The sequence below is a fragment of the Pogonomyrmex barbatus genome, unplaced genomic scaffold (assembly GCF_055798465.1).
Source record: "Pogonomyrmex barbatus isolate J1 unplaced genomic scaffold, ASM5579846v1 scaffold17, whole genome shotgun sequence".
Classification (NCBI taxonomy): Eukaryota; Metazoa; Arthropoda; class Insecta; order Hymenoptera; family Formicidae; genus Pogonomyrmex; species Pogonomyrmex barbatus.
Genome location: NW_028297113.1, coordinates 5,827,091 through 5,847,582, shown reverse-complemented (window position 1 = coordinate 5,847,582; position 20,492 = coordinate 5,827,091). Strand labels below are relative to the sequence as shown.

The window sequence follows — 20,492 nt, the reverse complement described above, 5'->3', positions numbered from 1 at the left end:
TTTTCTAATTTTTAGAACTTTAAAACAAAGTAAAAAGTAAATTAAACCGAGATTAAAGTTAATCTACATTGATAGAGATTTTAAAAAATGTCATGATTTGACCGATAAATTATTTCACTAAGTACACAGTATAACGCTCTCTTCTCTGATTTTCCTGTAATTTTGTAAATTTATGTATTTTCATGCGTAAAATATACTTTGAAACGGAAAACCGCAAAATAATATTACTTAACAGGTACTACTTGGCAGGTTAATTCAATTAAAATAATCGGAATTTGATTGAAGTCATTCTTTATTTTCTACATTCTTCACACTCTTGTCGTCTTTGCCTGTTTCTTCTGAACGCTTCTTAGATACGACAGATAACAAACTTTCCATGAGCACTGCTCGGGCTCCAAACGAGCTGTCTGTTCGCAACACCTCGAAGCAACGATCTCGAAAATCGGCGTTTACGCTGTTTTTGATGATGTTGCTCAGCGCAACACTCAAAACGTGACAGGATCTTGCATTTTCGTCATGACTCTCGTCAACGATTTTTTGACTCATATCGAACGAGTCCAAGGTCGAGATTCCCTTACGATTTTATGCTGCAATGTGATGTTCTGTCATTTATTATTATTCTGACATTTCTGACATCAATATATGAAGATATCCAAAGAAAGACCGCGTATTAGTATTTATATCCGATTGTCCACGCGAATAATAACAGAGAATTAAATAGAAAAATCAACCTTGCAGTGATACGCTTATCTTTTATGATACATTTATGCGTAATAATAAACCTTGAATTTAATCACAATTGTGTATAATTGTGCTATACGATCGCTCGGCGATCGAGTTGAAGGCGTTAATTCCCCATCCGGAGAAACTTAAAACACACGATTGTATATAATGGGATATTTATATCGACAATCGATAATGTCTGTTCTGTTCAATTGTCTTCCGGGATCACCTTCGTGGTCAGGACAAATTTATTCGTATGTAATAAAAATATTCCAGTTATATTAAACGCTCTGTATCATCGTCACGTGTTTTCTGAATGTATATGTCAATATATTTTTTTCCTCCTGAGAACCGTCAACGCTCGTCGGATATTTATCTACCGGACACGGCTATGGAAGATTCGCGATCCTTAGTATCTCAACCCTTCGCGTATGTCGCACCTGCGTCCCCCGCACCCCGCGTCGAAGCGTACACCGAGTCCCGGCCGATAAGGACGAGCTCGGTGACGATGCAACGGCAATGTCGGTGTGTGCGGCTCTTTTTCCCTCCTTTTTTTTCCTACATTTCTCTACGTAGCGACCCAATAGCGAACGTTCGTGCGGAAGGGAAAAAAAGAAATTAGATTATATGGTCACGCGGTGACGGTGACGGTGACTTGTCTCGTGTCGCGACCGATCGCGACGATCCCGAGGTGAGACGTCGTGGCGCAACGCGGTGGACCGGTCGTCCCGGAATTTTGACCCCGCGTGGAACCGCCGACCCATCTCGAATGACAGAACAGGAACGTGCGGACGAACCTAACCTCCAGGAGAAGCTGCGGCTCGCACCGCCGCGCAAGATCCGTCACCGGTGAGTCGACGTTTTTCTCTCGTAATATAAGCTCTCGTTTCGTCCTCGCGCGCGAGGAAGACGTCGAGATTCCGAGCCGCCCTCGCGCCCAGGACGAGATTTCGGGGGAGAGCGTTGACACGTGACCCTCGCGCCAGAAATGCGCTCGCACGCCGCCGACGCGTTTCGGCGGCGACGGTCCGAGCGGCCCGGGGAGCGACGGGGAGGGGACGGCACCGCGCGGCGCGCGCGAGCCAATCGGCGCCGCCGACGCGTCGCCTGACACACGGCACGGCCAATCGCCGCCTTCCCCTCATTTTTTGACAGCCTCGCGTGAAAATCTATAGAGACTGGCACGCGAGAATGTGTCCGATTCAAAATGCGGAGATTGCGAAACGGAAGAGATCGCCAGAAGAGAGAAAAGGGTCGAGAAAGGGAGAGATCGCCGTCCTCGAAATGAATGAATGTCAGATATATTCAAGTCTCTCGTCCCGCTCTCATCTTCCTCTTTGCTCCTGCATCTCTCAACATCGGCCGAATTGAACGCGCGCGTGTGTAATTAAATTTCGTCGAGACGGACGTCGGGCTCGGTAAGCGTAGTTCTTCACACGAATTGTTTGAGTCTCTTCACAAGAGGTGCGAGAGGTGAACTCTCGGAGGATCCCGGAGGACTCTGCCTTTCTGTTGACTTCGGAACTTTCGTACGACTCGCGCGCTCGTAACTCGATTCTCATTCGCCTCGATTCTCATTTTTATATTCCTACAGGTTGCTCGTTCGCGCGAGATCGCCCACCTGAAACCTGCGTTCGCGATCGCAATCACGAGCCCACTGCGAGCGTAATCGAGCGTGTTTCTTCACTTCCGACGCACGCTATCCTTGAAGACGACGTAAACACAAACGCGCACCTCCTCTTCGCATCTGCCTTGCGCATTAATGAACGAAGCGCCGTTTTTTGCGAATTTGACTTGCAAAAAAAGAAGAAAAAAAAGGGACGAAAAAAGATATAACGAAGACAGCGGAGAGGAAGAGGAGAACGAGTCCAAGAAAAGCTCGGAAATTCCAGTGATCGCCTTATTGATGATACGCCGGAGTCTCCGCGAGGGACCGAATGCAAAATAAATCGCCAACGCTCGATGACGTTACTCGCCGACGAACCTTGAACCCCCGAGCCAGAGCTTTGGTCGTGCTCGGCTCGTGCGATCGCACATACGTATTGCCCCCGCCGCGGGACGACTTGTCCCACATTCAGATTCACACGGCTAGTCAGTGCAACGCGCGGCGATCGCGGTACGAGTCGTCCTCTGCGAGTTACCCCCTTTGCAAACAACCGCGTTCAGCCTCGGCGCGGTGGATCGCGCGATCGACCGTCACGATCCTTACATGTCACTCGGACCGCAGGCGAATATATACGAGGTGGAGAACCTGACTGGGTATGCTACGCCGTCTTCTGGACTCCCTGTTCGGTACTTTTTCCCGCAATTTCATATCGCACCGACCGTCCACCACGTGCACCTGTGTATTATCCACGCACCTGTATCTCACATCTTATCTCCGCGCTATCTGTCATGTATCTCGAAGCGAGGAGCTGTCGCGTGGAGTAGTCACTTGAAGCACGTGCATCTCCTTTTCTTCTTTCCTCTTTCTTCATCTATCTTCTCCTTTTGTTGCGCTCGAGAGCGAACTACCTGCCTGCCTGCCTGCCTGCCTGCCTGCCTGTCTGCCTGTCGAGGAGTTCCACGTTTTTACACGCGATCCCTCCTAGTAGGACTCTCCTCCGGGTGAGTAGTGGGTCTAAATCCTTTTTCGAAGTTTCCTCAGTCATCTCTCCTCCCCTCCACTTTGTGGAAGATCGCAATCCAAAAATCTTCTTCCAAATCCAAAACTTCATCCTGGACCATGTGTACACGCGAATATATTTTTGAAGGTGACATCGAGTGCGCGGAGCGAACGTCTTCCGAGTCGGCGGGATCCAGCGAGAGGATTTGCCAGTCCGTCGGTCCCGCGGGACCCGCTCGCGCAAAAGCAATGTCGGAGGCGACGGTGAGCTTTGTCGTCGGGGAGCCCGAGCCCGAGCCCGACCCCAATCGCGATACCGATCCTAACGAGGTGCAGGAGATCGAGGATAGCTTCCCGAGCGAGAGCAGCGATAGCGGCAATTTGCAGATGCAGATCAATCATGTCGCGACAGGACTGGCCGAGCGTCGCAAGCGGCTCAGGTGAACTTCGCCCTTTTTTTTTTTCGATTTTTTTTTTTTCAGGGGCTCGATTGTGTGATCTTGAAATGAGATGGGAGTTACAAAAGGGAAAAAAATTTATTGGATTACCTGCGCGATTTCTTACGGCAACCTCTAATAAATTTCCTCACTTTTGTAATTTTCACAGCGCTTTGAGATACGCATTTCTCCTTCCCCCCCCTCGCCCCCTCCCTCCCGAAATCCACCCTTACGGATGAGAGGAGCCTCCGATTGTTTCATCACGCGGACGAAATTCCAATCGTTCGTTCGCATGGATGTTTCGCGAACGAACGGATTTTAATTTACAAGCCGCTGTACTCGTGAGGAGCCGGGGGGGGGGGGGGGGGGAGAAAGGAAACCAACTTGGACAAGCATTTTTTTCTTTAGGCTCTGTAACCTTTTTCACCTCTGTGACTGCGCGACAATGAACGTTTGAATATTCAAAAGAGACTTCCAAGCGGCCAGATACGATCCGTCGTATTTTTGTAAAAGCGGGTTTTTTTTTTCAGCCTTGCTCGTAGCAACGCGTTTCCCTTCCTCTTACACGGCGCGTTATCGGGAACATTTGCATTTTAGGCAAATCGCAAAATATATGTACATATGCACTAATTTCTTATTTTGCGTATTACCGTCGCAAACGTCACAAAAAAACGATTCGACCTTACGCGGTTAGCTCGCGAAATAACTCCGAGATAATGCAAAAAACTCTTTCTTCTTCGTTTTTTCTTTTTTTTCTCCCCTTTAATTTTTTTCTCTTTTTTTTACACATAGCTACGTACACACACCACGCGAACATCGCGAATTACATCCGAATTAAGCTATATAAACAGAACGTTGTCGCGCGCTTCTCGTGCGCGGTCTTTCTTCGAGAGACCGAGAGACTGAATGGGAAATTGTAATCTCTCTTCTTCGTATCCGCGATAACACATTAGACATTGGACGGAGAGTGAATGGTTACGTAATGTGTTTTCGCGCGGTGTGTTTCAATTTTAGAGCGTGTCGTAATTCGTGAGCTTTGAAATCTTCATTCGATCTTCATATATGTTTTGAACTTTGCGCTTTCGGTGATCGCACATCGGGGGAAACGGAGAAGGAATTTAAAATCTTTTAAATTCCTTAAAAATGTAATTGATGACGAGACCACCTTTTCGCTCGACACGCGCAGCGAATCGAAGATAAATGAAGAAAAAAAGCTTGATTAAGCAAATTTGAAATGTCGTATCGCGTGATATCAATGAATCGTGTTTAATTTTACGATCTTGCTCACGCCAGTATTACAGCATTCTCAGGCGTGATATTATTATTATTTTGATAAAAAATATCAGAATGAGGTCTTCTCGAAGAGATGTATCACGTTTTATCTCAAATCGGAATAAGATACGGAACATCCCATAAATGATTGTCACTTTGACCTTTGGCCTCGATATTTTGATACTTTTATTAATAAAAGAAACTCGAGCATTGCATGAGACTCATATTATAAGAGCAAAAAATGTTGAATAAAACTTTAAAGCGATAAAAATTTTAACAAAAAGATCTTCTGAATCGATGATATTTATTTTTTTTTTAAGATGACTTGTTTCCTTCGTGTTCATTTACATAATAAAAATAATAAAAATAATAAAAAAATACAAAAAATATTTTAGATGCTTGGATAAAAATAAAACACATTGTATAGAGAAGATAAATTTTGAGCAAGTGAATCTCATGTAATGTAAAATAATGGAAATATTAATTATTCATAAATAGAAAATTATTAAGAAAATAAAAGGACTTAGGAATATTTGCGTCTCTTTCATTTTAAAAATCGTAAGGAGAATTTATAGATATCTTGGAAGAAAAGTTTAGGTAATCCGTAAAAAAAACTGAGTGAACTCGTGTCGTGTCTTCCTTGAGCGTCGACAGAACAGTCAAGAAATAAACTTATTTATTTTTTAATTTTTCCTCAAGCTGTATTTTACAATATGAATTACACACATGTTGACTCAAAAGTATTTATGTTTCATAGAATTAATGAAAAGCATTGCAAATTAATGTCTCGGGATGCATTTTTGAAAACCATATATTTGCAAATTAATTATTATTGTAACGTTAATGCTAAGCAGAAAAAAATATATTTCGCATATTATTTTGCTTCTGTTGTCGAATTAATGTCTCGGAGAGCATTTTTGAAAACCGTATATTTTTGCATGTCAATGATCATTATAGTGCTGAGAAAAAAATTCTACTTTGCATGTTATTTTGCGTCCTTTCATTAAAACAAGATAACTTTATTTTTTTACGTATGCATTTATATTTTTATCACTTTTCTCATCACTTTTCTCATTCTCTTTCTCCATATCTTCCCTATGTCTTTAGAAAGTTTTTATATTTCTTTAGTACGCCCCTTACTGCTAATAGTAGTCATTGCGCCATGGAAGACTCTCGATGAAATATGACGAAATGCAATGAAAGAAGCAATGGAAAGAAGAATTCCATACAGATGTGGTAACGCCAAACTTGACTTGCAGGATTATTTGTATCTCTTGAACTTGTCAATCTCGTAGAGGAGAAGACAGGCCGTCCGTCCTATTTAAAAGAATGGGAGATATAATCAAACATAATAATGATAAAAAATTCCAAATTGATCTGTAAAAATAACTATGGACAGAGTTATTTGATTCCTGGATCTCGCAATCATATGTTTATTCCATTAATCTGGAGTTGGTAAACATTTGGATTCGTTTATTATGAGAATTGCATAATGCTCAAACAATTTGTCGACGTATATATTTTTAAAACGAGCATGACGGAAAACACCGAAAAAAGTCTCGCCAATCAGAAGAGAAAAATACGAATAAAACATGATCGAATGTTTATCAATTTTAAAATTAACATAACTTTTATTATAATAATATTCCTTTCATAATTTATGCAAAGACGCGATTGGACACGCGCCTCAAAGGAGAAAATAAAAATTTAAAAAAAGATGATACTTTGTTTACAATGAATCAAAAAATATGAATAATTTAAAACATTGAAGAAGAACGTGGATTAAATTTTTTAAATAAGAAAAAAATGTGCACTCGACAACGATATTGTCTTGTCAAATGAATATATTATTTTTATTTTTTGGACATCAGAATGATGCGTTATTTTATTCAATGGCAGTTAAGTTAAACAAATCTTATCGAAATTATGCCGAATGTAGCAAGTATCATAATAAATAATTTGCTACGCAAAGAATGTTTAAGAATAATTTATTCAAACGTTTTGTTCTCTATTCTTTGGAGATGGGTGCCACAACCCGAGATATTTTTGCTCGTAACAAACTTGAAGAATACTTACGATCGATATTTATATATATGGCATAATTTGTGAAGTTTAAAGATAGAAAAATATGTAATGTCATTTGTGATAATATAAATTTTGATAATATAAATGAATGCTCATTGATACATATGCTCATTAATTAATGTATAATTCAACAGGCCCAGCATGTCGCAGGGTACGGTGATGATTCAAGCGCAAAATCGGATTCACGAGAAGGACTTTACCGTTGCGACTCCCGAAGAATTCGTACATCGCTTCGGCGGCTCCAGAGTTATCAACAAGGTAAGAATTTGCGAATTTCCTTGCTAAAGCGATCTAGGAAAAATGATTGATTGCGAAATTTTATTTTATGAATCATCATTTCAGGTGCTGATCGCCAACAATGGTATCGCAGCGGTTAAATGTATGCGATCGATACGACGCTGGTCATACGAGATGTTTAAGAACGAGAGGGCCGTGCGTTTTGTGGTGATGGTCACACCGGAAGATTTAAATGCGAATGCGGAATATATCAAAATGGCAGATCAATACGTGCCCGTATCGGGTGGGACCAACAACAACAACTACGCCAATGTGGAATTGATCGTCGATATAGCGATACGTACCCAAGTCCATGCGGTTTGGGCCGGGTGGGGCCACGCTTCAGAAAATCCTAAGCTTCCAGAATTACTCCACAAAAATAACATCTGCTTTATTGGTACAAATAATATAAAAAGTCGAATGTTAAAAAAAACGAAAGATACAATATATATTTCTATCATTAGCTGTTATTTCATTGCGATGAGAATTGATAAAATTATAATAATTTTCCGTAAAATTTTAACATATTTTTTTATATTTTTATGCACTTTTATATTCTTACATAAATACTAAATTTTCTAGGACCGTCCGAAAAGGCCATGTGGGCTTTGGGTGACAAGATAGCATCCAGCATAGTTGCTCAAACCGCGGACGTACCAACGCTTCCCTGGTCAGGTTCGGAATTAACAGCGCAATACAGCGGGAAGAAAATCAAGATATCATCGGAACTTTTTAAAAAAGGATGCGTTGCCACTGTGGAAGAGTGTCTAGCGGCAGCTAACAAAATCGGTTTTCCGGTTATGGTAAAAGCGAGCGAAGGTGGCGGTGGTAAGGGGATCAGGAAGGTTGAAAACGCCGAGGAATTACCCGCTTTGTTTAGGTAAATCCAAAGTTTCGCTTCCAAAAAAAATTTACTATGTAACATTGTGTGTAATTCATTTTCAAGGATTTCTATTATTTAGGCAAGTGCAAATTGAAATACCTGGTTCACCAATATTTATCATGAAACTAGCGAAATGCGCTCGTCACTTGGAAGTACAATTATTGGCCGATAACTATGGTAATGCAATATCATTATTCGGACGCGATTGTTCTATCCAGAGGAGACATCAAAAGATCATCGAGGAGGCGCCTGCCGTAATCGCAAAGCCACAGATTTTCGAAGAAATGGAAAAAGTAAATATCAATATTTACATATTTTTGACAATACATTGATATGCTATTAATTGTCTGTTATCTAATGATAGGCTGCTGTAAGATTAGCAAAAATGGTGGGATATGTTAGCGCGGGCACCGTCGAGTATCTGTACGATACGGCTGGCAGATATTATTTCCTGGAATTAAATCCACGCCTTCAAGTGGAACATCCTTGTACCGAAATGGTATCGGATGTGAATTTACCAGCCGCCCAGCTACAAATAGCGATGGGCTTGCCATTACATCACATTAAAGATATACGTCTTTTGTATGGTGAAAGCCCTTGGGGTGACAACCCGATCGATTTTGATCAGCCGCGTCATAAGCCTCAACCGTGGGGCCATGTTATCGCGGCTAGAATCACCAGCGAAAATCCTGACGAAGGTAAAATTGTTTTCTATCGTGAAAAGTTTAATTTTATATATTTAATTTTATAAATTATACAATCGCGTGGGTTTTAAGGTTTCAAGCCGAGTTCAGGGACGGTGCAGGAGTTGAATTTCCGATCGTCCAAGAATGTATGGGGCTATTTCTCGGTTGGAGCTTCGGGAGGACTTCATGAGTTCGCGGACTCTCAATTTGGCCATTGCTTCTCGTGGGGCGAAGATCGTAATCAAGCCAGAGAGAATTTAGTTGTAGCCCTGAAGGAGCTGAGTATCAGAGGCGATTTTAGGACAACAGTCGAATATCTTATCACTTTGCTGGAAACTGAATCCTTTCAGCAGAATAACATAGATACCGCTTGGCTCGATTTGTTGATCGCCGAACGTGTTCGAAGCGATAAACCGGACGTCTTATTGGCCGTTACCTGCGGAGCGCTTCATATCGCTGATAGAATGATCACAGCTGCTTTTACTGGCTTTCAAACTGCCTTAGAAAAGGGTCAGATACAAGCCAGTAATGATTTGGATAACGTTGTTGATGTAAGTACTTGTTCGAATGATGCTTTGAAAGATGGTTTTTTTTTTTAATCGATCTATCTTAGAATTAATTCTGTGTCATAGATTATATTTTCATGTTTAAAGATTTTCTTTCATTATATCATATGTTGTAGGTGGAGCTTATTAACGACGAATTCAAATATAAAGTACAGGCTGCCAAATCTGGTCCGAACAGCTATTTTCTGGTGATGAATGGTTCATATAAAGAGATCGAAATTCATCGCATGTCGGATGGAGGCTTGCTGCTTTCATTAGACGGCGCCAGTTTTACGACTTACATGCGCGAAGAGGTGGACCGTTATAGGATTATCATTGGTAACCAGACGTGTATCTTTGAAAAAGACAACGATCCGTCCTTATTGAAATCACCGTCAGCCGGCAAGTTGATTAATTTCTTAGTCGAGGATGGCGGCCACGTTGGCGCCGGTCAGGCGTACGCCGAAATCGAAGTGATGAAGATGATAATGACCGTTACCGCCAGTGAGGCGGGAAGTGTCTTTTACGTCAAGAGGCCTGGCGCTATATTGGAAGCCGGTACATTGATCGCGCATCTCGATTTGGATGATCCATCATTGGTGACAAAAGCACAAGAATACACAGGCCAATTTCCTGCAGCGTCGGCGTCGGCCGTACCGGAGAAACTGAATCACCTTCACGCCAAGTATCGAAACGCCTTGGAAAATACGTTGGCTGGCTACTGTCTCCCCGATCCATATCACTTGCCGCGTCTGCGTGAGTTAATCGAGAAGTTCATGTTTTCGTTACGCGATCCCAACTTACCATTGTTGGAACTGCAGGAAGTGATTGCGACGATATCCGGCAGAATCCCCGTCTCAGTCGAGAAGAAAATTCGTAAACTAATGTCGCTGTATGAGCGAAACATCACGTCGATCTTGGCTCAGTTTCCCAGTCAACAAATCGCCGCTGTGATCGACGGACACGCGGCGACTTTATCCAAGAGAGCTGAGCGAGACGTTTTCTTCTTGACTACTCAAGCGATTGTGCAGTTAGTACAAAGATACCGAAACGGTATACGTGGTCGGATGAAGACTGCCGTGCACGAACTTTTGCGACAGTATTACACAGTCGAGAGCCAGTTCCAACAGGGTCACTACGACAAGTGCGTCTCCGCGCTAATAGAAAAGTACAAAGACGACGTAACTACCGTGACCGGTATGATATTCAGTCATAATCAAGTAACGAAGAAAAACGTTCTGGTCACTATGTTGATCGACCATCTCTGGGCTAATGAACCGGGTCTTACGGACGAGCTCTCGAACACGCTGACGGAATTAACGAGTCTGAATCGTACGGAACATAGCCGCGTCGCGCTGAGAGCTAGGCAGGTGTTGATCGCCGCCCATCAACCTGCGTACGAACTCAGGCATAATCAGATGGAATCCATATTCTTGTCCGCAGTAGATATGTACGGGCACGACTTCCATCCGGAGAATCTGCAGAAACTTATTCTCTCAGAGACATCTATCTTTGATATTCTTCACGATTTCTTCTATCATTCCAATCGCGCGGTGTGCAACGCGGCCTTGGAGGTCTACGTGCGACGAGCCTATATCAGCTATGAGCTGACGTGTCTACAACACCTGGAACTATCCGGCGAGATTCCGTTGGTGTATTTCCAATTCGTTTTACCCAGCAATCACCCAAATCGTCAGAATCAGTCTCTGGTAGATCACAGAGCCGGCGCGATGGCAGCCTTCCAGAATCTTGATCATTTCAGTCAATATACAGACGAGATCTTGGATCTGCTGGAGGATCTATCGAACCCCACGCCGATGGTATCTGCAAAACTATTAGAGGCAGTGGAAGCCGTTGGTAGCGAGTCACGTCACAGTACATCGATCAACGTCTCTCTAAGCGCGACTGAAACAACAACCGCAACCACAACGGCAACGACTACCAATGATAAGTCCGCCGAACCGGTTCACATACTAAGCATAGCAGTCAAGGAGAACGGCACCGAGGACGATGCTACCATGGCCAAAATGTTTGGAGATTGGTGCGCGAACAACAAGGACGAATTAATATCCCGCGGCATTCGAAGAGTGACATTCGCCGCGCTCAAAAAGAGACAGTTCCCCAAATTCTTCACTTTCCGTCAGCGCGAGGGTTTTGTCGAGGATAGAATCTACCGACATCTCGAGCCTGGTTGTGCCTTCCAATTGGAACTGAATCGTATGCGAACCTACGATCTCGAGGCTCTTCCGACGTCCAATCAAAAGATGCACCTGTATCTCGGGCAAGCCAAAGTCGCCAAGGGTCAACAAGTTACGGACTATCGCTTCTTCATCCGCTCGATTATACGGCACTCCGACCTGATTACGAAGGAGGCCAGTTTCGACTATCTTCATAACGAGGGTGAGCGCGTTCTGCTCGAGGCCATGGACGAGCTGGAGGTCGCGTTCTCGCATCCCCTCGCTAAGCGCACCGAGTGCAATCACATCTTCTTGAACTTTGTACCCACGGTCATTATGGATCCCAGCAGAATAGAGGAGAGCGTGACGAGTATGGTGCTGCGTTACGGGCCGAGATTGTGGAAGTTGCACGTGCGACAGGCGGAGATAAAGATGACCATACGACCCGCGCCAGGAAAACCGACCTCCAACGTGCGTCTCTGCATCGCCAACGACAGCGGTTACAGCATCGACCTGCATCTCTACACGGAAGCGACCGATCCCAAGACGGGCATCATTCGCTTCGAATCTTATCCACCCACCACGGCGAACGCCCATTGGAGGCCGGGTCCTATGCACGGGCTGCCAATCTCCACGCCGTATCTGACCAAGGATTACCTCCAGGCGAAGAGATTTCAGGCGCAGAGCGCCGGCACGACTTACGTCTACGATCTGCCAGACATGTTCCGACAGCAGCTCGAGAAATTGTGGCAGCGATATGTCGAGGAGAGGCCACCGAGTGACGGTCAAAATCGGATTACGATCCCCAATCCAGTGATGGACGTCGTAGAATTAGTGCTCGACGGTGAACAATTGGTCGAGCAGAAGCGGCTGCCCGGCGAGAACGACGTCGGCATGGTCGCGTGGCGGTTCACTCTGTACACCCCGGAGTATCCATTCGGTAGAGACATTATACTTATCGCTAACGATTTAACGTATCTGATAGGCTCGTTCGGGCCTCGCGAGGATCTGGTATTCTGCAGGGCTTCCGAGAGAGCGAGGCAGCTCGGTTGTCCGCGGATATACTTCGCCGCTAATTCCGGAGCGCGTATCGGCTTGGCCGAGGAAGTGAAGGCGCTCTTCCGAATTGCATGGGAGGACGAGAATGAATCAGAGAAGGGCTTCAGATACATATACCTCACACCGGATGATTACGCGCGTCTGGCGCCTCACAACTCGGTGAAAGCCTCGTTGATCGAGGATCCCGCGGGAGAGTCGCGTTACAAAATCACGGATATCATCGGCAAGGACGACGGCCTAGGTGTCGAGAACTTAAAGTATGCCGGTCTAATCGCGGGAGAGACGTCAAGGGCCTACGATGAGATAATTACGATCTCGATAGTGTCCTGTCGCGCGATTGGTATCGGCTCCTACCTGCTGCGTCTTGGCCAGAGAGTAATCCAGATCGAGAACTCGCACATCATCCTGACCGGTTACAGAGCGTTGAACGCAGTGCTGGGTCGCGAGGTTTACGCTAGCAACAATCAGTTGGGCGGTACGCAGATCATGCACAACAACGGAGTATCTCACGCGACCGATCCTCGGGACCTGGATGGAGTGGCGACCGCCTTGAAATGGCTGAGTTACTTCCCTAAGACTAAAGGCGCCCCGCTGCCGATACTATCGCCTGTTGCAGACCCGATCGACCGAGAGATCGCTTTTGTGCCTACCAAAGCGCCATACGATCCGAGATGGATGCTGGAAGGCAGAAATTGTACCGTCGAGTCGAACGTATGGGAAAGTGGCTTCTTTGATCGGGGCTCGTGGCATGTAGGTTCTTTCTTCTTTTTTTTTTCTCACATTAGGATTTTATAAAAAAATATTGTTAATTTGCTTTTGTCTTACGAAATAGGAAATCATGAGACCGTGGGCACAAACGGTGGTGACGGGACGCGCTAGGCTCGGTGGTATACCATGCGGCATTATCGCCGTTGAAACGAGAACCGTCGAGTTGCATTTACCAGCCGATCCTGCCAATTTAGATTCGGAGGCCAAGACTATATCTCAGGCGGGCCAGGTTTGGTTTCCGGACAGCGCGTACAAAACCGCTCAGGCTATTCAGGATTTCGGTAGAGAAGACCTGCCGCTATTTATCTTTGCCAATTGGAGAGGTTTCTCTGGCGGCATGAAAGGTAAGGTCAATTAACCGTTGCCTCAATTTGCTAATTGTGAAAACTAATTGTCTCGCTTACAGATATGTACGAACAGATTGTCAAGTTCGGTGCGTATATTGTGGACGGATTGCGGCAATATTGCAAGCCGATATTCGTTTATATCCCACCGAATGGGGAACTCAGAGGCGGCGCTTGGGCGGTCGTTGATCCTATGATAAATCAACGTTTCATGGAAATGTTTGCCGATAACACTAGTAGAGGTGGCGTCCTGGAACCCGACGCGATAGTAGAAATCAAATTTCGTAACAAGGACATCGTGAAAACTATGCACAGAGTCGATCACGTTATATTGAAGTTAAAAGTAAGGAGTCTTTTATGATTTATATTAAACTTTTGATAGGTTTACATAAACTCACTAGTACGTTTCTAGGAAAAATTGTCAACCGTAAACACGGTGGAGGAACGAACCGAGATCGAAGCACAGATTCGTAAACGCGAGCAGGCTTTGGAACCGATGTATCGTCAGGTCGCCGTTCATTTCGCCGATCTGCACGATACGCCGGAGAGAATGTTCGAGAAGAATACGATCCACGAGATAATACCATGGAAAAAGGCACGTCGACTACTTTATTGGCGGTTGCGACGACGACTTTTCGAGGATGAGATTAAGAATGAGATCTTATCGACGCAGCCCAGCCTCGATGTTAGACAGGTGGAAGCGATGCTTCGGCGCTGGTTCATCGAGGATAAAGGAGCAACGGAATCGTACTTGTGGGATCAAGACGAAGCTGCGGCTTGTTGGTTGGAGACGCAACGCAAAACTGACGACAGTGTCGTCTCGCGTAATATAACGTGCGTGAAAAGAGATGCGGTGGTAACGCGTATCAAGGAAGCTCTAGAAGTCTGTCCGGAAATAAGATTAGACGTGGTACTGGAAATCGCGCACAGATTACAACCGGCCGAGCGAACGGAGTTGCAAAGAACTTTAACGCAAATAGAGACAACGGGACAGGAACATCATAAGGACTCGAGCGTTTCGTCTTGAGTGCACTTCATATAAGCGTACCTGCTCCACGCTATTCATTCCAGCTTATTAATGTTGAATGCGTATCAATAGTACAAGTCATTATCAAAGATTTATAATTATTCATATCAATCTAGATATATCGTGGTATTAAGGGTTAATAAGAATAGGTATATTTCGAATAAATAGAGTGTTTCGTAAGATTCAAATTTCGATGGATCTAGACATAACCATGACTTCTTTTTGACGTCACAAATCGAATTATTTCGATGTCGGTTTAAGTTTTAAAAAATTTTTATTTAAAAATTGGTGATTCGAGGTGATTAGTAGACATTAGGATAGTGTCTAATTAGCATATTAAATTATTTCGTGATTTCTGTGATAACGCTCCATATATTCGAAAATATGTATTTAGAGAACAATAGAAAAGTATGTCGCGTTGCCACTCTGTGTTTGTGACAGGCTTATGAATTGTAGTTGTATGGGAGTAGAAAGGTTTATACCCGAAATAGCGCACGTTCCTTCAGCTACAAATTCTTCCAGGATTTTCCCATAAAATCCGCTAGATTATCATTTCTATATCAAAAATTAAATACCTTTATGTCTAATGTAAATCTAAAAATTTATTACTACTTTTATTATTAAAGTAAATTAATTAATATTTATAAAAAAACAATAGTTAATTAGTTAATTTTATTTATTTACAACAATATGTTAATTTGACATATTTTTTTAATTTTTAATTTCATTCTTTGTTGTAATACTTTTTGATAATAAGATATCATTCGCAATTTGCGATATCCTGTACGTGTATCTGAAAGAACATGCGTTACTAAAAATGCGGAATACTGTATATAAATTATATATACACACGTGGCGCACAAATATATAAAAAATGTATATTTATTTTTTGAAGGAAAACATTGTAAGACTTTGACATCACGAAACAATATGCTCGCGCAACTGCCGCATTTAAATAGCATTATCTCATAATAGATGCAAAACAATGTATACATTTCATGTAACAATAATCTCTTTTTTTTTTCTTTCTTTGCGGAAGATATCCATTTCTCTTTTTCAAATATTATCACATTCTTTATAAAATGTTTGCGAAACACTGCAATTAAAATTTATTAATCTTTAACAGACAACTTAATTGAATCTTGTATGCATTTATATGTTTAGTTGGATTAATTCGACATCCCGCGCAATTCTCTTGTGCAGATGATATTCACTGCGCGTTTTTATCATGAAAAACACACGCACACATACACTCTTTTTCTCTTAAGCTTTTATATATTTTATACAATTTTTGGTAAAGTTGCTATGTGAATAGTATATCACCTATATCCGAGAAAAACTTCATAAAAGAAACTCTAAAATTCACATAATTTTCAAACCTACGCAGTAAAAAAATCCTCAAAAAACTGGTATCTGACTCCGATGTACATCTATTAGGTCATCATCCAAAGTGAGTAACACCATAAATGAAAAGAACATGGCTAATGCGGAAAGAAAATGCCAAATGTCATGAGAATCAAAAAAGTTCAATAACGCGCAAGGTTTATTGTAAAGGCGAGATTGGGCTGGTGTAAGAGCCCAAGAAATAGTTTTATTTACGAAGAAGTACAGAGCTGCTCCCCAGAATACCATAGATAAAATGATGTAAATCCCAGGTATGAGAAGAATCCGTTCTCTGTGACAAAGCTAGAAAAAGTTTTCGTATTGATATTAAAAAGTTTTTGTGGCCGCAGAAAAGGAAGAAAGAACAAGAAAATGTTTATACCTTCATCATAATGTAAAAGAATGTATATAAAATTAAATTGGACATCAATATAGCCAATAAAAACGTAGCGAAATTGCCCTCTTGATACATATTTCCATATACAGCGAGACCAACATTCCACATGTTTGCTAACACGAGCATTATGAATCTTGCGGGATAAAGTGGCCGCAATAAGTGCCATATGCCGCAGCGTGCTTCATGCTTGAATCTCTGCAAGATATTAATAACGAATATGTCTTACGCGTATATATACACACAGTGCAGACAATATTAATATTTACCAGTATTACTCTCTTAAAAACGCTTCGATTGAATTTGCATCGCCCCATATAATATATTTGTACAGTTAGAAAGAAGCAGATTAGCAAATGCAAAATAGAAAATATTATTAAAAAGCATTTGGAACCATTTAGAACTCCGATCAACCCTGCGAATATTATAACAGCCAACATTCCAAATGTTACCGGCGCTCTGGCATTTATATCCGGATGGCGATTTTGATAAATTTTGATCATGCACAGCACTGCGATCACATACATAAAACTGGTGTCTAGAATGGACAAAAGAAATTGATTAATTATTGCGTAACGAAATATATTTTATGATTAATGCTACTTACCGAATTGAAAATTACTACGGCTAGGACACACATGATAACTCGCCGACAATATGCCTTCCATTATTAATGCAGTGCCCATTGCGTAAAATAGACCGTAGTGTTGCGGTATGCCGTAGCATTTGACTTTTTCTTTATCTAGCTCATTGTGCTCGCGAGAGGAAGTTAAAAATATAAATAGTAAACCTAGCGTAACATATCCGAAATTTGAGAACACATGATTGAAATCGGAAAGTAGACCCAATGGATGGGCACACAAGAAATTGTAGTAACACATATCTTGATTTCCAGTTGTATGAAGCACACGCTGATACGTTACCGCCAGCTGCACGACTGGCAATGTATAGAATATCGCGACGGTTGCCAAGTAATATAGATATAAGCGAGATTTATGTCGAAGTATCCTCGGATCCTTGCGAGCAAGATCACAAACAGAGAGGATTTTCTTCGTTCGTATTACGTCTTTATCAGAGAGAGCATCCTCCATCAGATCTATATCATCCTCATCCAGGGATGAATCCTCCTCGACTGAATCCCATTGTTTTGAACTATTCTATAACGATATATTTCGATTGAAATTATTATGAATGTCTTTACAAGAATTACACAGATTACACAGATTTTGTGTGATTACTCATATGAAATTCGTATCGATGATTCATTAATTACCTCTCCTACCATCGATGGACTCGGCGCGTATTCATTAACGTCTTGACTTTGCTCATTAATCGGTTCCTGCATTGCAAGTTTTTTGCTTTCTCTGATACTGTATACTATCACGGCTATGATGTAAAAAATACAAAAACCTAATACTATCGCCACTGCTGACGCCGATGCAATAACATAGTCTCGTTTGGTAATGGTAGGATTCACGATTAACGTAACGTTTTTAATACGAAGAGGATTATTACTAGACAGCCCATTGCAGTCACTGTCTTCACCCTTAACGACAAGTACAACGAAGAATCCTGATGGATAAGCCTCTCTCTGAAACAAATTACAATTTTGTGTATATTGTAATAATTTATATATGATTATACTATTTGCATTATAACAGTAGGTTATAACAATTGTATGTTATATTATATAAAAATACTATGTTATATTATATATAAATATTATATGTTATATTATATAAATATTATATATTATATATTATATATAAATATTATATATTATATATATATATAATATTATATATTATATATTAATATATATAATATATATATATATATAATATATATATTATATATATATATTATATATTATATATATATAATATTATATATTATATATTAATATTATATATTATATATAAATATTATGTTATATTATATAAGTATGTTATATTATATAAAAATATTTATATATAAAATACATCCAACATTTTGTAAAAGATTATTTTAATGACAATATATTCACCGGTACTGTGATACCGCCTCTTCTACTCACAGTCTGCCAATGTCCAGAAAACTCAATGTTTCGTTCCAAATCAAATATAGGACACTAAAGGAAAAAATACAGAGATTTATAAGCCAGACTAATACTTTCTTTTCATTTTTATCAAATTTCAAACATGTATCTAGTTTATTTTATTAAATAAAACAAGTGTACACTACATCAACTATAAAGATCAGACTTTGTATCATCATAACTCACCGATGTATTTTGTACAGACACAGTCATACAAATATCATTGTCTGATTCAACGCGAACAATAACAGAGGAATTCTCTTGTTTCGAAAAGATGTAGCCATAATATATAGGTTCAGATGGAGATATCTGTACTTCTACTTTATTTCCGGAACTACAAAGATTAAATATAAAAGATGACCAAGTTATATTTTTTGATAATCTTACATTTTTATAGTAATACCTTAAATAAAAGTCTGTCACTTCTACTACACTGATATTGAAAAAGATATTTTCATAACTCGCTGTTGAGATACCAACAATGACAAATTCTTCATTATTTCGCGAGTATCGATAATACTTGGTGGAGCACAGAGTACGACTTGTCTTATTATATATCACAGTGTCAAAATCTGTGCCAGCGACTAACAAAGGTATTTGCCAGGACAGAATACCTGTTGTTTGACGCACTACCACTATCAATGGTAAACTATGAGTAGCGTTGCTTTCTACTTTTATTCTTGCAGTTTCCAGGGATATCTACAGATATATAATTTTATTCCATAAGAAATATATTTATAAATAAATTAATTTCATTAATTCCTCCTTCTTCCACTGTCTGTTAAATTTTAATCTTGATTTAACTTAATTTTAGTCTTTTTCTAATCTTTAGAAAAAAAAACAAATTAAACCAAGATTAAAATGTTGATTGAAATGGACATAAGACTTACATTGCTGGCAGGATACAAAAACACATATTCGATAGTGGAATTTATGATTTTTGGATAACTGTCTTCATACTTAGCCCGAATGACGATCGGAGAAAAAGACGGAGATGAAAAAGATAAAGCAACAGTTTTTGCAGCATTGAGAAGAAAGAATATAGCCATTAATCTCAAGATATTTTGCATCTCCATTGATTTTACTAAAAAGAAAACAAAATGAGATCAATCAAATTTTTGTTTTAGTCAATAATACAGAATAAATAAAAGCTTTTCTTCTTTTTTGCCATAAACAATACTGATTTTGTTATTATAAATTATATAATTTTTACAATTTACATATCTACAATATGTATTCTTACTCTAATTATATATATTAGCGTTTTTGATCATTTCATCCCAAGTGTTTGCACTACACAACTTTAAACGTGTTAGCTTTATTATTCATAAATGTATCTGACTTGTCAAAAACGCAATACCAATATGTTTGAATTCATTCGGCAAATGCATCGTTCAGCATCATCTCGTAACCGCAGACGTTATGAGTCATAACAAGCTATGAAAAAGCTGCGTTTCGATTCAGACTCACAACGCAATTAGTGATTGTTATGTTATTAATTTTCAGGGCAACATAACCTGTATAATATTGGGAGCTATCCGACATGACACTCTCAAATGCAATTCATATGATATTGGCTAGGGAAATTATAAAGGAAAAGACACTATTGGGCAATCAATCGTGTGATGACATGAGAAAAAATAACCAATTGCATTGACTATTTTAACCATTGAGAAATAAGAAAGAGAGAGAGAAATATATAACTTTGGGTACAGTCCACTTGATGCTACAATACTTCGAAGCATTTTTTG

The 20,492-nt window shown here is 40.7% G+C and overlaps 2 protein-coding genes and 1 long non-coding RNA gene across 8 annotated transcripts; 1 reads left to right on the top strand and 2 right to left on the bottom strand.

Annotated features, from left to right (window-relative positions):
• Positions 1 to 274: 274 nt before the first annotated feature.
• LOC148937095 (uncharacterized) lies at positions 275 to 3,481 on the bottom strand. Its single transcript, XR_016138770.1, has 2 exons — positions 3,084 to 3,481; positions 275 to 587 (listed from the first exon to the last, which is right to left on the bottom strand). It is a non-coding gene; the product is annotated as an uncharacterized LOC148937095 (long non-coding RNA).
• ACC (acetyl-CoA carboxylase) lies at positions 1,214 to 16,725 on the top strand. 6 transcript variants are annotated; one of them, XM_089074716.1, is made up of 13 exons: positions 1,214 to 1,572; positions 2,318 to 3,015; positions 3,477 to 3,768; positions 7,257 to 7,380; positions 7,465 to 7,795; positions 7,981 to 8,278; positions 8,361 to 8,574; positions 8,646 to 8,979; positions 9,058 to 9,518; positions 9,650 to 13,498; positions 13,581 to 13,860; positions 13,923 to 14,203; positions 14,273 to 16,725. In XM_089074716.1, the coding sequence occupies exons 2-13, from the start codon at positions 2,985 to 2,987 to the stop codon at positions 14,885 to 14,887; spliced, it is 7,110 nt and encodes a 2,369-aa protein (XP_088930842.1). In that variant the 5' UTR covers positions 1,214 to 1,572; positions 2,318 to 2,984; the 3' UTR covers positions 14,888 to 16,725. The 6 variants fall into 6 exon arrangements, with proteins under 6 accessions (XP_088930842.1, XP_088930845.1, XP_011645054.2 ...); XM_025219603.2 differs by lacking the exon at positions 1,214 to 1,572 and adding an exon at positions 1,899 to 2,141; XM_089074719.1 differs by lacking the exon at positions 3,477 to 3,768.
• Positions 15,752 to 20,326, bottom strand: LOC105432113 (SID1 transmembrane family member 1). The gene is made up of 10 exons (XM_089074739.1): positions 20,102 to 20,326; positions 19,632 to 19,825; positions 19,145 to 19,440; positions 18,928 to 19,075; positions 18,691 to 18,774; positions 17,938 to 18,255; positions 17,272 to 17,821; positions 16,934 to 17,202; positions 16,653 to 16,862; positions 15,752 to 16,573 (listed from the first exon to the last, which is right to left on the bottom strand). The coding sequence occupies exons 1-10, from the start codon at positions 20,130 to 20,132 to the stop codon at positions 16,286 to 16,288; spliced, it is 2,388 nt and encodes a 795-aa protein (XP_088930865.1). The 5' UTR covers positions 20,133 to 20,326; the 3' UTR covers positions 15,752 to 16,285.
• Between the last annotated feature and the right edge of the window lie 166 nt (positions 20,327 to 20,492).

Coding starts and splice junctions, on each gene's coding strand:
- ACC (XM_089074716.1), top strand. CDS start 2,985: ATGCTACGCCGTCTTCTGGACTCCCTGTTCG. Junction 9,519..9,649: donor ATTTGGATAACGTTGTTGAT/GTAAGTACTTGT, acceptor CATATGTTGTAG/GTGGAGCTTATTAACGACGA. Junction 13,499..13,580: donor TTGATCGGGGCTCGTGGCAT/GTAGGTTCTTTC, acceptor CTTACGAAATAG/GAAATCATGAGACCGTGGGC.
- LOC105432113 (XM_089074739.1), bottom strand. CDS start 20,132: ATGCATTTGCCGAATGAATTCAAACATATTG. Junction 19,076..19,144: donor GTGACAGACTTTTATTTAAG/GTATTACTATAA, acceptor TAATCTTTGTAG/TTCCGGAAATAAAGTAGAAG. Junction 18,256..18,690: donor GAGGCGGTATCACAGTACCG/GTGAATATATTG, acceptor AATTTGTTTCAG/AGAGAGGCTTATCCATCAGG.